The 14,275-nt window shown below is 44.6% G+C and overlaps 1 protein-coding gene across 1 annotated transcript in view; it reads right to left on the bottom strand.

The window, feature by feature from the left end:
* Positions 1-14,275, bottom strand: part of DIS3 (DIS3 exosome endoribonuclease and 3'-5' exoribonuclease) — a 226,601-nt gene that overhangs the window by 12,866 nt on the left and 199,460 nt on the right. Inside the window, exons 18-19 of the mRNA XM_086934891.1 lie at positions 4,422-4,590; positions 1,308-1,466 (exon numbers count right to left, since the gene is read on the bottom strand). Of these exons, the coding sequence (XP_086791017.1) occupies positions 1,308-1,466; positions 4,422-4,590 (328 nt within the window). The remainder of the gene's footprint in view (positions 1-1,307; positions 1,467-4,421; positions 4,591-14,275) is intronic.

The following is a 14,275-nucleotide window of genomic DNA, read 5'->3' as shown; positions in this document are numbered from 1 at the left end:
GATCAGCCCTGCAACAAGAAAGAAGGAATAATTGTCCACAGATCTTATGGACTAGCTGCCTATCCTTACTAAAGTTATTGAAAGGAAAATGATCTGATGTTAAATAGCCTCTGTAACCTGGCAAACACTTCCTTTTCATGAAAGAAGAATCACAATTCACTTTCTGTCCCTCCTGGTAAAAACCCAACATAAAATGTAATGTTTTATAAATGTTGCAAACTGCAGAAATTATCAATGTACATTTTCATGGTGTGGGGACATATATTTGAATACCAATGAGGTGTTTTATGGGGCGTTTTTCTCAGTCCTCACAATCATTCTCATATCTCTCATGTGATGTTTAGAGATATCTTATATTTAGTTTTATATTTAATGGGTAAGACAATATATAGCTATGCACATGCAGTACATCAAGTCATTTATATATTTGGTACGCAGAGGAGAAGTAAAGCTATTAGTTTGTTTATAAATTAAAAGTGAAAACATACATTGGCAAAGCCAATAGGTCGCACCTATGCTAAATCCATTGGCAGTCAATGTTTTTTTAACCATATTGAACAACTGCTCTGCAGTATGGCTGAAAGTGAAAAAAGAGCTATGTCGCTCCTAGTGTTCACTGCGTCATAAAGCTTTTTTTGTTTACACTTTCAGCCATGTTGCACAGAAGCTGTGCTTCTGTACAACACCGATAAAACTAACATTGACAAAGCGAACAGATCTTGCACAGGCGAGCCCTAGTAGCTATGTCAATTCCTAGGGAAAAATGGTATGATGCTGCTAGAAGTTCCCTTCTAGGGTGAAACTCTATTGCAAACTAGGTCCAACTAAGCCCATGCTAGGATTTCTTTTTACATAGTCGGAACTGCTTCTGTTCTGCTGACCATGACACTAATATAATACTTAAATTTATGCAACTACGATAAGCCTATGGGAACCCCAAGATCGTCCTAAAATGGCAGTAACTTGCAAATCAAAAGGATGACATCCTGCAATCACACGAGCTGATGCATACAGCCATAGTCATTCTTGAGGTATTGTGATTATAGATTGAAACTAGTTCAGGGCAAGAGCAACTTTGCGTAGCTCGCTGCCTACTTAGCAAAGACTGTCCACACTGATCCTTCACAAGCTAGAAAATCTAGCATATCTGCACCAAATAACTCAAACTTGGTTCATTCCTCGTTGTGGAATACTGCTTTGTTTATCTGTAACACCGCCACATTTTATTTGAAAAGTCATAAAACAGGGATTGCATTTTTTGGGTACATTTAATGCAACTGCATTTTTCTTTTAAATGGGCGACTTACCTCATCGTTATAAATTATCTTGGCCTTTCGTTTGTCTTTATCTTCGAAGAAGACTGTTCCTTCTAAACCAAACTTTGGAATAAGGACCACAATTGCATTTTTTCTAACAAACAAAATATATCCTTCTTCATCCACGAGCCCTTTGTTTTTGAAGAACAGCTGCAACAAAACAGAAGTAGGATCAAAACTGGAATATTCAAGTACGTAATTTGAAAAAGTTCTACAACATTACCATTTACTGCTATGATGAAAACTACGGAACCCCTTCTCCCGCTTACTAAGCCTTGGATATAAAAATGTAACTGTACATCTCAACTGCCAGTTAATCAAACGGAACTACATAAATTCAAATTCTCTTCACTTGAATTATGGTAAAAAAAGAGATAAATGATACATTCAATCATAATCTTGGTAGGTCTTCCAGTCACGGTCAGCTTCCTTTTTTAATTGCAATAGTACTATAAGCTCCCTCATTACCAAAGAAAAGGACTTAAGATTTCCTATTGCACAAATCAGGTTGGTCAATAGTGTTTTTATTTCCAGGCTTGAAGCAAACATTACAAGTATTACACACTATCTTCTTGACTAAATGGAATTGGCAGCAAGAGAAAACAAAAAACACAACTCCCATGAAAACCAGGAAGAATTCTTTATTATTCTCATTACGAAATGGGGTATTCTATTCAGGATATAATCTGGAGGGCGATACCACACTAGGCCACAGCAAGCAGCTTGATGTCTCTTGGCTCAGGTTTTGTGTAGGGCTGTGGGCAGGTGATGTGAGCAGGAGAGCAGCCTGGCCCCTCTGAACAATCCCTGCAGCACAGCAGGGGAGCATAATATACTCCTCCGGGCCTTACCATACTAGACCTAAACACCCGCCGGCCTATCATACGACTCCACTGGCCCAGCTACTAAAATATTCTAAATGCTCTGAACAAGCGGGAAATGTCAGTGAGTTTGTCCACGGAATCATGGAAACAACAGACTTGAGTCAAGTATTACTGCATGCGTTTGGTTAGACCCCATTCAGGGAGAACAATTTAGAATTGATGGATTTTGCTGCAGGGATAGGGATACATTTGTAGATTTTTTCAACAAGCCTCCGAAACCCCTTAGTCCCCTCCTTCATCCAGTTTCTCAGCTTCAAAATCAGAAAAACTAGTGATAAGGCCTTTAACTGTGTGTTTCATAAAACTCTCCTCTGCCTAGCTAGCCACTTGCTCCTCCAGTTCTTTGGATCTTATCTAGCAAGATAATAAAGCTCTTTCTTGGTGTTCCCAATGGGAAAGTGAACTCTTAATGAAAAAATAGCTTTAAGTTAAGGTTTATGCTGTGGGGAATACTAGTGATACACCTCACAATGAGGAGGAAAGACTATAAACAGCTTAAACATAATAGATTCACAGCTTAAATAGTGCAGCTTAAAGTTGCAGTTTCATTCTGCTAAGAGCGAGCAGTCCTTTCCGGAGCCTCCACCACAATCTGCTTTCATTAACAGATTCCTTTGCCCCTCTCCTAAAACACCTAATTTCCTCCACCTTTTTTTTTCACTATTAGCTATTTCACTTTTTTAGCTACCAGGGGTAATTTTTTTCTTCAGCAGTTCCTGCTCTGCCTTGACTGCACTGAACGTGAGCAAACTCAGCATGCAAGGCTGGAGATGACTTATCAGAACACTTGTGTTTAGTCTGAAAGACTGGTTAAGTTGTGGATAATTAATTAATGTGACATGAAATCGGAGAGCGGATATTTCTTGTGATGTGGTTTCACTTCATTATGGTTTGTGTGCTGCATAAATCATTTACACATTGCCTGTAACTTAAGCCTGACTGCCTGTTTGCCAAGCTACCCAGCGTTAAGCACAGGTTAATGTCGTGACTTTTGGTGTTTCACCCTGAAAGGGATTATGGCTGTTACCTGATCAGGGTTCACACCCCAGTCAACCAACAACCCATTTCTCACACCAGCTTGGTGCGTTTGATTTTTAACACTGGCAATACAGAAGAGGTCACAGCCAAAGTCAAAGTAAATGTCATAGAATTTGGGGTGCATTCAGCCAGAATGGCAATGGCCTTCTAAGATTCCATAGCTGGCAAATATTGGAGAACATCTGGAAAGTTTCTGGTTAGTTCAGCATTTCAATGCTGACATTCTACTTTTGCAGATGAGGTGGATTTCAAGAACCAATGAAAAACTTTAAACAAGAGAAACAGTGACTTAAACATAAAACATTAAACTTCCACATTGGAAACTCTAAATTATACTAAAGGGAAGGGTACAAGAATTCTCTCATCCACTGAGCAGTAACAGAAAGTAATACATTTTCATGAGATACAACTTGAATATACTGGACTGAAGATCAGTCACAGAATGAGAGATGCCTATTTAGAAATGGGAATAGGACATACAGTTGACCATTCAGATGTCTCAATGGTTACAAATTGTCAGTATGCTTAGGAACAGCCAACAAGTTGGTGTGACAGGTTCTCTTACTGGTGAGTTTTTTCAGTAAAGTAGGTAAAGCATAATATTATAAGTGGCGTCCTTAATACAAGTTCCTGTAACTCAATAAGAAAATACTATTGCCGTTCCTATACAAAAAGCTTGTTTCACTGTCACCTGTCACCAAAATAACTTCACTTCAGCGATAACCTACAGTGAGTACTTGATGTATTAGATTTGAATACCTCTCCTTTGTTGTAGGGGAACCTAGAAAATCTCTTCCCCTTCAAAGGGAACCTAAAAAATCAAGTTATTTAAGGGAGATTTTTGGCTATTCACTTCCAATTACCATTTACTGTCACTAGTTGTGTGTCCAGTGTTTGCAAGATTCTGCTGCTTGTCGAAGAACCTTATGGTTTTGCTGAGTATACACGCTTTTCACAAATTAAATTAAAAGGTTTCCAGAACGGAATGACATATGTAACACCGATCAATTTGATAAAAAATTACATTTACAGTTTGAAAATGTGTAAAAAAAAAAAATGGAAAAACCACTAAACCAACTTTCTGCTGTGCAACAGATCATAGTTGTGCATGAACCTGTAAATACACTACACAATTGCATTGCTTCCAATAGCAGAAATTTAACGTTGCAGAAAAATATTTTACCTGTGTGTGGAATGCCACTGATGACCGCTGAGAATATTGAGCCATTTTGTGTCGGAAGTTAATATTTTTACAGATGTCTCCCAGTTTGTTTTTGTCTGTGAGATCTGGGTATGTGCAATCTGCTCCAATAGCTGCTGCCAGAAAACGATGGACAATTACATCAGCATACCTATCAAGAAAGAAAATGAATTGTGATATGGCTTAGTAGGGCAAACAACATCAGGCAAGCTTACTAGTACCATCCCACTGACAAATGCACGTCAATGTATCAAACAAAGGTGGACGATTTTGTTATACAGTTAAAATACATTCATATTTATTTGCGGTCCTAAACAAGCTGGGGTTTGGCCCAGAGTTCATGGGCTGCATTTGTCTCCTATCCCTATAAGTGATGATATTCTTCTCTATATGACTTCCCCAAGGGCATCGCTGATCTGTCTCCTCGATATACTGGCGATATTCAGGAGGTACTCTGGCTTATCCGTCAATTGGCCCAAATCCGTATTATATGTCCTCCAAGGCGAACCACCTAACATTCCAACAAACTGTCCGATCCAGATAGCACCTGAGGGATTCCGATACCTCTGCATCTATGAGACGCTGGACTCGAAACTACGATTTGCCCGTAATCTAGATCCCCCCTTACAAAGGCTTAAGAGAGATGTAGGGCATTGGAGATCCATTCCTCTGTCCATGCTGGGGAGAGCAGTACTTTTTTAAATGATGGCCCTGCCCCGTTTTCTGTATGCGCTTCAAAACACAATGGACCCTGTACCAGCTTCCTATTTTAAGGAGGTGGAGGGTCTTCAAAGGGAACTTCTCTGGGATGGCAGACCCCGAATAGCTTTCTCTAAATGAACTCTCAACTGGTACGACAGGGGGAATCGGCCTTCCCGATCTAAGGGAATATTACTGGGCTACCCAGCTCGCGGCCATTAATCACGGAATCTATGGCCCCCCGGGTATGCTATGGACAGGTGGTTACTCCCGGGTGGAGACTATAACAAAGGATTGTACACCAAACCCCGCAGACTCCCGCTGACTGGACCTACTGCTCACGCTACCCAAGTTTGGCATGTAGTCAACAAGCACCTGCAATGGGACAATAAGCTTACTCTGGCTTCTCCACTGTGGAGCTCTGAGAGACTGGGGAGCCTCTGGAAATATAAAGGATTTGTGGGACCTCATTGGGATCTCACGAATCAAGGACATCTGGGGGGAGGAAACGGTCCTTCCATTTGCTTCCCTTAAAGACCAATATAACTTGGCAGACACTGAGTATTATAGGTATCTCCAAATCCAGCATGCGTTGCGTACCCAGATTCCGAGTAACACGAGGCCCCCTAACGCCTCCCCTCTAGAGGATAGAATACTGGATGGACACTGACAGGAAAAAACATTTCTCTCATATACAGGAAACTAATCAATCCCATGGTTGATCCACTACAGGCCCTCAAGGGGAAATGGAACAGCAATGGGCTGGAACTTGACGAGGAGGACTGGCAGGTGGCGATTTCATCGCCACGAGAGGTCGCAATTCAGGCTAGGCTGCGATTAGTGCAACTCAAAATACTCCATAGGACATATATAACGGGGGTGTGGGGAGGCAGGAACCTTTTTTCATATACTGTGGGACTGTAACCATATACAATCGTACTGGAGAGCAATACATCACACACTGCAGGAAGTATTAGGGGTGACCATGCAGCCAGAGGCGCGTCGATGTATACTAAATGTCTGGGAGCCCACAGACCTTAACATCTACAAAACGCAGTGGGCAACTCTGGCCTACATGATTGCTAAACAGAACATAGCGCAGCAGTGGGGTTCAGTCCAACAGCCCCAATTGAGGAGATGGGAAGAAGACCTAGACTGGTGCATGTACAGAGAAAAATCAGTCTATGTGGCCAGAGGGTGTCCGGGGAAATGGGGAAAGGTGTGGGGCACCTGGAATCGTTATAGAGGAGACATTTGTACCCCACCTTATTGTCTGAGCGAAATTGGAACTCTTGAATCCCCTTAATCTAATCTGTATAATAATCATGATGTCTATTGAAAGTTATGTTATGTTATGTAACGTCTCTTTTATAGCGCACGGCTACCCCGAGGGGTGTCCCGGCGCTTTGGCAAAGAGACCTGAGACAGAAGAACACAACACAGCTACTCGCAGGGGTCAAGAAGCATCAAATGGAAAAGAGCCAAGTCTTCAGCTCCTTTCTGAAAGAAAGGCGACTGTTGGCTTTCCTAAGGGCAACAGGGAGCTCATTCCAACAGCGTGCAGCCAGATAACGGAAGGATCGACCTCCGATTCGGGCAAATCTAAAAGGAGGAACCTCCGCTCTGGCCAGCAAGGCTGATCGCAGGGTCATCCTTGGCGCATAAAAAGCCATGCGCTTCCTGATGTAAATCGGGCCAATGGAGTGAAGGGCCTTAAACTCCAGGGTCAAGATCTTAAATGTGATTCTTTTAGAGATAGGCAACCAGTGCAATCTCTTAAGCAATTCAGAAGCTTTTGCTCTGCGTGGAAGGCCAAAGATGGCTCTTGCCGCTGAGTTCTGCACAATTTGCAGGCGAGCCAGCAAATATTTAGGTAGCCCTAAGTAAAGGGCATTGGCGTAATCCAGTCGCGATCCTATTAGCGCCTGAATGACAATTTTTTTGTGTTGCGTGGACAGCAGCGGAAGAAACTTTCGGAGCATCTTCAAAATGCCGAAACATTTCCCAGCCAGCCCGATGATCTGGGGTCTGAAAGAGAGGCCGTCATCACACAGCACCCAAAGGTTTTTAGCTTGGGTGGAGACCGTATCAGGAGGAAACATGTCCTGAGGCCACCAAGTTTTTCAGCTATGATCAGGTGGACATCCGAAAAAAAGCAGCTCCAACTTATCGGAGTTGCATTTCAGGCTATGCCGCTGAAACCAGGCGAAGACCGCACTCAGGCAATCTTTGATCCTGTCACCATCAAAAGCCTCTCCCTTCCTGCATGTAAACAGGAGCTGGGTGTCATCAGCGCATGATATGATCTGGGCACCGAAAGCCTCCGCCATCGCCGCCAGAGGGGCCATGTAGATATTAAAGAGGGTGGGGCTCAGGATAGACCCTTGAGGCACCCCCACCTATAGCGACGGCATTTCAGCGGAGAAAGGAGGTGCCCAGATCACCCGTCGATGGCCGGACAAAAAAGATTTAAACCAGTCCAACACCGTCCCACGAATCCCGATCTCCCAGAGTCTTAAAAGGAGACCGTCATGGGGGACGGTGTCGAAGGCCGCCGACAAGTCAAGCATCACTAAGATAGCCTTTCCCCCGCGATCAAGAGTTTCTCTGATGGCATCGGTGATCTCAAGAAGGGCTGTCTCCGTGCTATAATTAGCTCGGAAGCCCGATTGAGAATCATGGAGAATGTTATTGCTCTCTATAAAGTTGGTAATCGAGTGCTGCACATGTTTCTCAATCACCTTCGCCAGAGCAGGAAGAAGGGAGATCGGCCTGTAGTTAGCGTGCACAAGGGGATCTAAAGTGGGCTTTTTGAGTAGCGGCAAGATCAAAGCATGTTTCCACGCCAAAGTAACCACTCCCGTACTCAGGGAGAGATTGAGCATAGGATTAAGCAAGATGTTAACTGCCGTTGCTACTTTACCCAGGCATTTCGCTGGACAAGGATCCAGTGGCGATCTAGAATGAAGTCGGGACAAAAGATCGAGAGAGGTGGCACAAGACAAAGGCGGAAAAACCGATAATATGGGGCACTTCTCTTCCGATAGTATGGGGAAAGAAATCGGTTTACCGACCGATGGAATGTGGTCCACATCCGGGAAAGAGTCCTGGATAGCCTTGATTTTATGTACAAAGAAATCCCCAAGTTGGCTAATCCAAACTTCGGAATGAGAGTGAGATGGCGAACAAGAGGCAGGGGAAGCTAACTCCTTCACTATTCTAAAGAGTTCTTTACTGATGTTTTCTGCTTCATCGATTCTGCGCTCTAGATACACTTTTTTCCCCTCAGAAATGTGCTTGTGGTAAAGCCTGATTGCATCCCGATATTTTAATTTATCATCTGGGTCATATTTGCGCCGCTAAACTCTTTCGGCCATTTTGCAGTCCTGACGCATTTTCCTTAACAAAGGAGTAAACCAGGGGGCAGAGACATGACTAGTCACAGATTTAGCTGGATTAGCTGGGGCTAGCTCATTAAATATGGCTGTCAGCCACTTTTGAACCAAGTCTAAATTTTCTTCCAAGTCATCCGTAAGCAAACAAGGGTGTTGGTGGAGGGCATCAGCTAGCATTTCTGCTGTAACTGAATAAAAAGACCTCGATTGTCGTTTCGAGTCTTTCTGCACTCTGTGGCCAGTCATAGCCAAGAAGGGAATATTGAAATTAATTAAAAAATGATCAGACCATAGCACTAAGCGGCAAAGACACAGCAATCTGCCTGGTAGAAAAAATTTGATCAATTGTATGGCCTTTGTTGTGGGTTGGGCTATCAATGTACGAAACTAGCCCTAGCAACGAGGTAATATCCTGCAACTTAATCGTGTCAGGGTCCGCTGCAATGTCCATATAAAGGTTCAGATCCCCCAACATAATACAATGCTCTGATCTGAAGCAGGGCACAGAAAGCGCCGCCTGCATATCATCAAAGAAGGATCCAATAGGCCCAGGAGCTCTATAAATAAGGAGCCCAGCGATAAGCCAAGTGTAAAACCTAAGGCTTCACACCCTGTGATGTTATCAACGGGAAACGTTGTGCACATTAGACCTTTATCCACAATCAGAGCTACGCCCCCTCCCCTGCCCCCAAATCTATCCTTTCTAAAAATGGTATAGTTCGGAGGTAAGGCACTAGCCAAATCCGGGCCAGAGCTCTCCCCAAGCCAAGTCTCTGTTAAAAATAGGCAGGATATTTTAGAGTCAGACAATAAATTCCAGATGTCCGTGGAATGTCTGCAGAGGGATCTAGTATTGAGGAGAGCACATTGGCAGTATACCATGGAAGGATCAGACACGGTCCCCTTCGAAACACCTGGCCGCCACCCGCATGTCGGGCAGCCTTTCTTAAGGAGGCGGCCTCCAGGAAAAACATACTGGCAGACAGGGGAATGTGGCAGACAGACGTCACTGATGATAATGAGGAATGATATTGTCGCATACCTGTACTTAATTGATGTGTTGTTGTCGAACTGTTTAATAAAAAGTATTAAAAAAATACATTCATAACCAATTTTAATTCTAGGGCTTTCTTTTAGAGTTGACTTTCAAACAATTTAAAATTCTGATGAAATGAAAAAGGGCCCAGGACTGCAGTTACTGTATGTTTCAGCTGTTCTGTGCTGTGGATTACTCACTGGATTTCTTGTTTATCTACTTAGGCTTAAAGTCAGGAAACCATAGGCTGAATATAATGTTATGCACCTGTGAGAAAGTGTCTCTTGACATGGTTAGCCCCCAACTTTTTGACTGGAAAATGATGTGGTTTCGATTGAAGTGCACAGGGTCCCTGCCAACCAGTTCCAGTGTCAGAGCTTCTTCCCTAAAAAAGTTCCACAATTGGTCCTTCAGGCTCCCTGTAAGTTCCTGGCAAACGGTCACTTGGTACCTAGGGGAATGGGACTGAAGATGGTCCCCTAGGGACCCCACCCCAAGCCCATGCAAACCGCCACTGCAGCATGCATGGCCTGGTGCAGACGAAATGACAAAGTCGACATGGCACGCTGCCTGTGTGCCATGCCAACTAGCACTGCCTAAGGTACAGGTAAGCCACCCCTCTAGCAGGTCTTACAGCCCTAAGGCAGGATGCACTATAACACAGGGGTGGGCATATCTGCATCAGCAGATATGCCCCTACAATATTTAAGTCTATTTTTAGCTACTGTAAGTGCCAGGGAAGCCATGGAGAGTACATGGGCTGGAAACTAGACAACTAGAGCGCCCCAGCACCATCATACTTCTCTGAATCAAGGAGTTTTTAAACCAAACCACTCCTCAATAAACCCACACTGATGGCAGTGTGGGATTTATTGAAACATACTCAGAGGGCACCTCAAAGTAGCCCCCTGAAAACCTGCCAACCCTGGTGTTGGCACAGACCACTCAAGGGTTGGTAGGCAGCCTGCCACCATAAGACATGTTTCTGGACCCCTGGGTTGAGAGCCACTGGTCTCTTGGACCAGAAACAAAGCACAACCTGGGCAGAGGTGTCACGACTCCTACCCCAGGATGGGCACAGCCTGGAGAGGGAAGATTCAAAGGCCTGCCGCCTTTGTAATGCAACCCCAGTCTCTGCTGCTAGCAACAGGTGGCAACCCCCTGTTACGCCCCAACTGTGGGTGGGAAAACCGGGTGAAAAAACTAGGAATAATAGGAGGTGTGCCAACTCCACCCCTAAGGTGAAGGAGACTAGGTGAAGCACATCTTTAAGTCCCTGCCACCTAGAAGCGGGAGGAACTCCCCCAATCACGGTAAGGGCTATGACGCCCTCCCACAGGAGGATGGCATAATTGAGAGTGCAGACACCTGAGGTAAGGTGCTGTATGGCCCTGTCACTCCCTTAAAACACCCCTAAATCTAGTATTTAGGTGGCTTCCCCAGACCCTGAAACTAGTTCTTGTCGACCGAAGAACGGAGAAGAAGTTGTGCAGAAGAGAATACTGTCGAATCCCACTGACTTAGCTGCAGTCCTACCGGCATGTCTGCCGCCCTCGAAAATCCTGCGAAGATACAACACCTATCCTGCAGTCAGCGACCTCCACAACCCCTGGGAGGACTTCCTGCCATTGAGAAAGATCAAAACTCCTGGGGACAGCGGCTCTGTCCACAAGAAACTAACAAAAAGGACTCTGGTGGCATCCTGATCCGTGATCCTTGACCACTCTGCACCAGAAGCCTCTGTTCTGTGTCAAGGTGGCCTACCGATCCAGAAAAGGTTTACCAGTGATCCAGAGTCCAAGTCCAGTGTTGGATGACCCCTCCAGGAATCCACGACGACGCATGCAGTGTGAATTTGAAGGCTTCCCACAACCGTCTCTGTTAAGAGAAACCTGATGTCAAAGGTCACCCCTTCACTCAAAGCCCCTAGACCTTGAGAAGCTCGACGGATGGTGTCCCTACGACCTCCAGCATCCCAACTTACATCTGCGGTTGATGGTTGCCTTTGTGCAGCCTCCAGTTTGTCGCCTGCAGCCTGTTCCCCAAACCAAGTTTCTCTACTGAATTGCATTGGGCGCCCAACTCCGTGTTTGCACCCTGCACCTGACCGTCCTCATGCCACTGGTGGATCTATGGTGCTGTCTTGTGGCCCCCCTGAATTTGCCTAAACCTCCAAAGCAGAAGCCCTGCAGCCGTTTTACTTACCTGCAAGCAGTCGGTCTTCAAGCACCACCCAGTCTCCACTGAGTAACATTGGGCCTGATCTTCAACTGTGACCTCTACACCATGTCGCCCCTTTGCGATGGTGGTGCAGTATTGGTGCTTATCTGAACATGCCCTCTGTTGACCCTGCAACCTGAGGACTGGCTTTGTAAGTTGTTCACTTACTTGTAAAAACACATAATTGTTTTCCTCTAATGGTAAACATTGCAAAGACTGAAAATTGCACTGTGTCCACTTTTGAAACTGAAAACAATTCCGGTTTAAAAATGTCCTTACTTTTTTGTGAATATCTTTGTCTTAAAATAAACCCTGAGCACAGGTTATTTTTCTAAAATTGGCGTGGATCTCCTTTTTGAGTCTTGTGTCATGTATTGGTCATTGTGTGCACAACAAATGACTGGCACTCCTCTGTATTAGGTCTAAGGCTGCATTGAGTTCTGTACTCTTCTGGGGGAATCTCTGGACTCTGTGCACGGAATAATCACCTAGTGGCATACCACATACAGAGCCAGCTTCCTACAGCACCGTAAATAGGAAATAAGCATTGGTAAAGCCAATAGGTCTCGCCTCTTCAAAATCTACGGGTTTTGTTAATCTTTTTTTTAGACATTACAAAGAAGCATGAGGTGCTGTGCAGCATGGTTTTATTTTTATTTTTTTTAAAAAGAGCTAAGACCCAGCCAGCCATGACAGTGTTATAGCGCTTTTTTCCTCTCAAGTTTAAGCCATATTGTATAGCAGTTGAACTGCTGTGAAATATGTCCTTAAAAAAAAGGTGTGCAAAGGTTAGCAAGAAAGTAAGACCACAAGAAAACAAGCATTGGCAAAGCCTATGCAAGATCCATCAGCTTGGTCAATGTTTTTAGACAGTAGTTATCACCTTTGGGACTTTTTGAGTTTGCAAATATTGACTGGCAGAGTTTTTTTTTTGTCTGGAATGTTTTCTACTATCTATCTTCAGCCAAACGAGGCCCCAGATCACGAAAGAAGCACAAAACTATGAGGAATGGGCAAACTTAATTACACACAGAGGCAGATAATTTCTGCACACATACATACTTCATGATGCCACAAGCGTTAAGCACGTGGACCCTTAAAACTTGTGTCTCACAAATATTCATGGCCCATCTTCTTGTGTTTGGCGATGTAAAGTTTGGCCTCACGTCCCCTGATGGCCTTCTGGTTAATCGACGTGGAGTCTCCGCAGGTCTTAAAGTTGTAGCTTGATCCCAGACAGCACAGGCAAATCTGGTGGGGAACTATCATAAATGCCTGCTTGTAACAATCCTTGCAGGGTTTAAAACCTGTCATCTTAGGGGGTGACATCCTTTGCACACTGTAGAAATTTGAAAGAAATATGCAGAAAAGCGGACTCTGAGACACAAGATAAGACCTTGATCCATGCCTGGAGGCATGGAAAGAAAGAAGCTAACGTCTACATGCAGGTGCAGCATCTACATAACCCTGCTTGTCAATTACGGAGCAGAATGGCATCAGTACTGATCCACAAGATACTACCTTCCGGAGCACAGAAACATTGTTGCTAGGGAATGGGAGGCATTAGTGAAGGAAAGGAAACATACAGATCACTCCTTACTTGAGGAGTCCCCTCACACCCCCGATTATATGAGTCACACTCTAGGACTCTGGGGTGGGTACCTCTGCGGCCAGTCTGTAAACCTCCCCAATATGTGAGCACACAGATTATAGGATTAGGGCACTAGCGCCATCATGAGGCTTCGCTCAACACTCTTTTGACTCCATGATAAAGAAAATGTTAATGTACTGCTTTGTAACTAGTAGCATGCCTGACCACGGCACACCTGGGGTGGATTGGGGGGATGGGGGAGAGAGTTGGTTGTTCTTTATAGGTAGGGGTCGAAGATCATTGTTCAAAGGACCTTGGGTGCGGAAGATGGTGCTGTGATCGACATATTAATGTTTACAATCTGGTAGGATGCCTAATGCTTATTGGGAAGGTCCGGTAATCTTGCGTTACGTCATGTGGGAAGTTGTATATAATATTAAACTGTAGCTATTTGTCGACATTGAATGGCGTGGAGTGTGTGGCTCACTGGTTAGAGGCGGCAGACCTGTAAGCAGAGAACGGCCCGGGACCAGGGTTCAATTCCCGACGCGGCAGGGTCGTGAACCAGTGTCAAAACGGACTCGATAATGCTCACCTCAGTGCCTACTCTAACCAGGGAACACACTCTGCAACTCTGGGCATTAAGCTTGCCTCATCTCTACAACGGCCCCCCACAGACGCCGGGGATGCCTGGTTTCACCTTGGAGATACCCAGAAAGGGACCATCTCACAGGGAAAACCAGGACGGGTTCCCCAGCAGTCTTCAGCGCCAGGATACTCCATGGAGTCGCAGTGCGCTTTACAAGTACACCCACATTTACATTTACATGGCTATTTGTATTACTTGGTAACAGGCACCTGATTTTAACGGAAAACAATAAAAAGTTGGTTTGAA

The sequence above is a fragment of the Lissotriton vulgaris genome, chromosome 8, assembly GCF_964263255.1.
Source record: "Lissotriton vulgaris chromosome 8, aLisVul1.2, whole genome shotgun sequence".
Lineage (NCBI taxonomy): Eukaryota > Metazoa > Chordata > Amphibia > Caudata > Salamandridae > Lissotriton > Lissotriton vulgaris.
The sequence above is the reverse complement of the archived record's forward strand: the minus strand, read 5'-3'. Positions and strand labels throughout refer to the sequence as shown.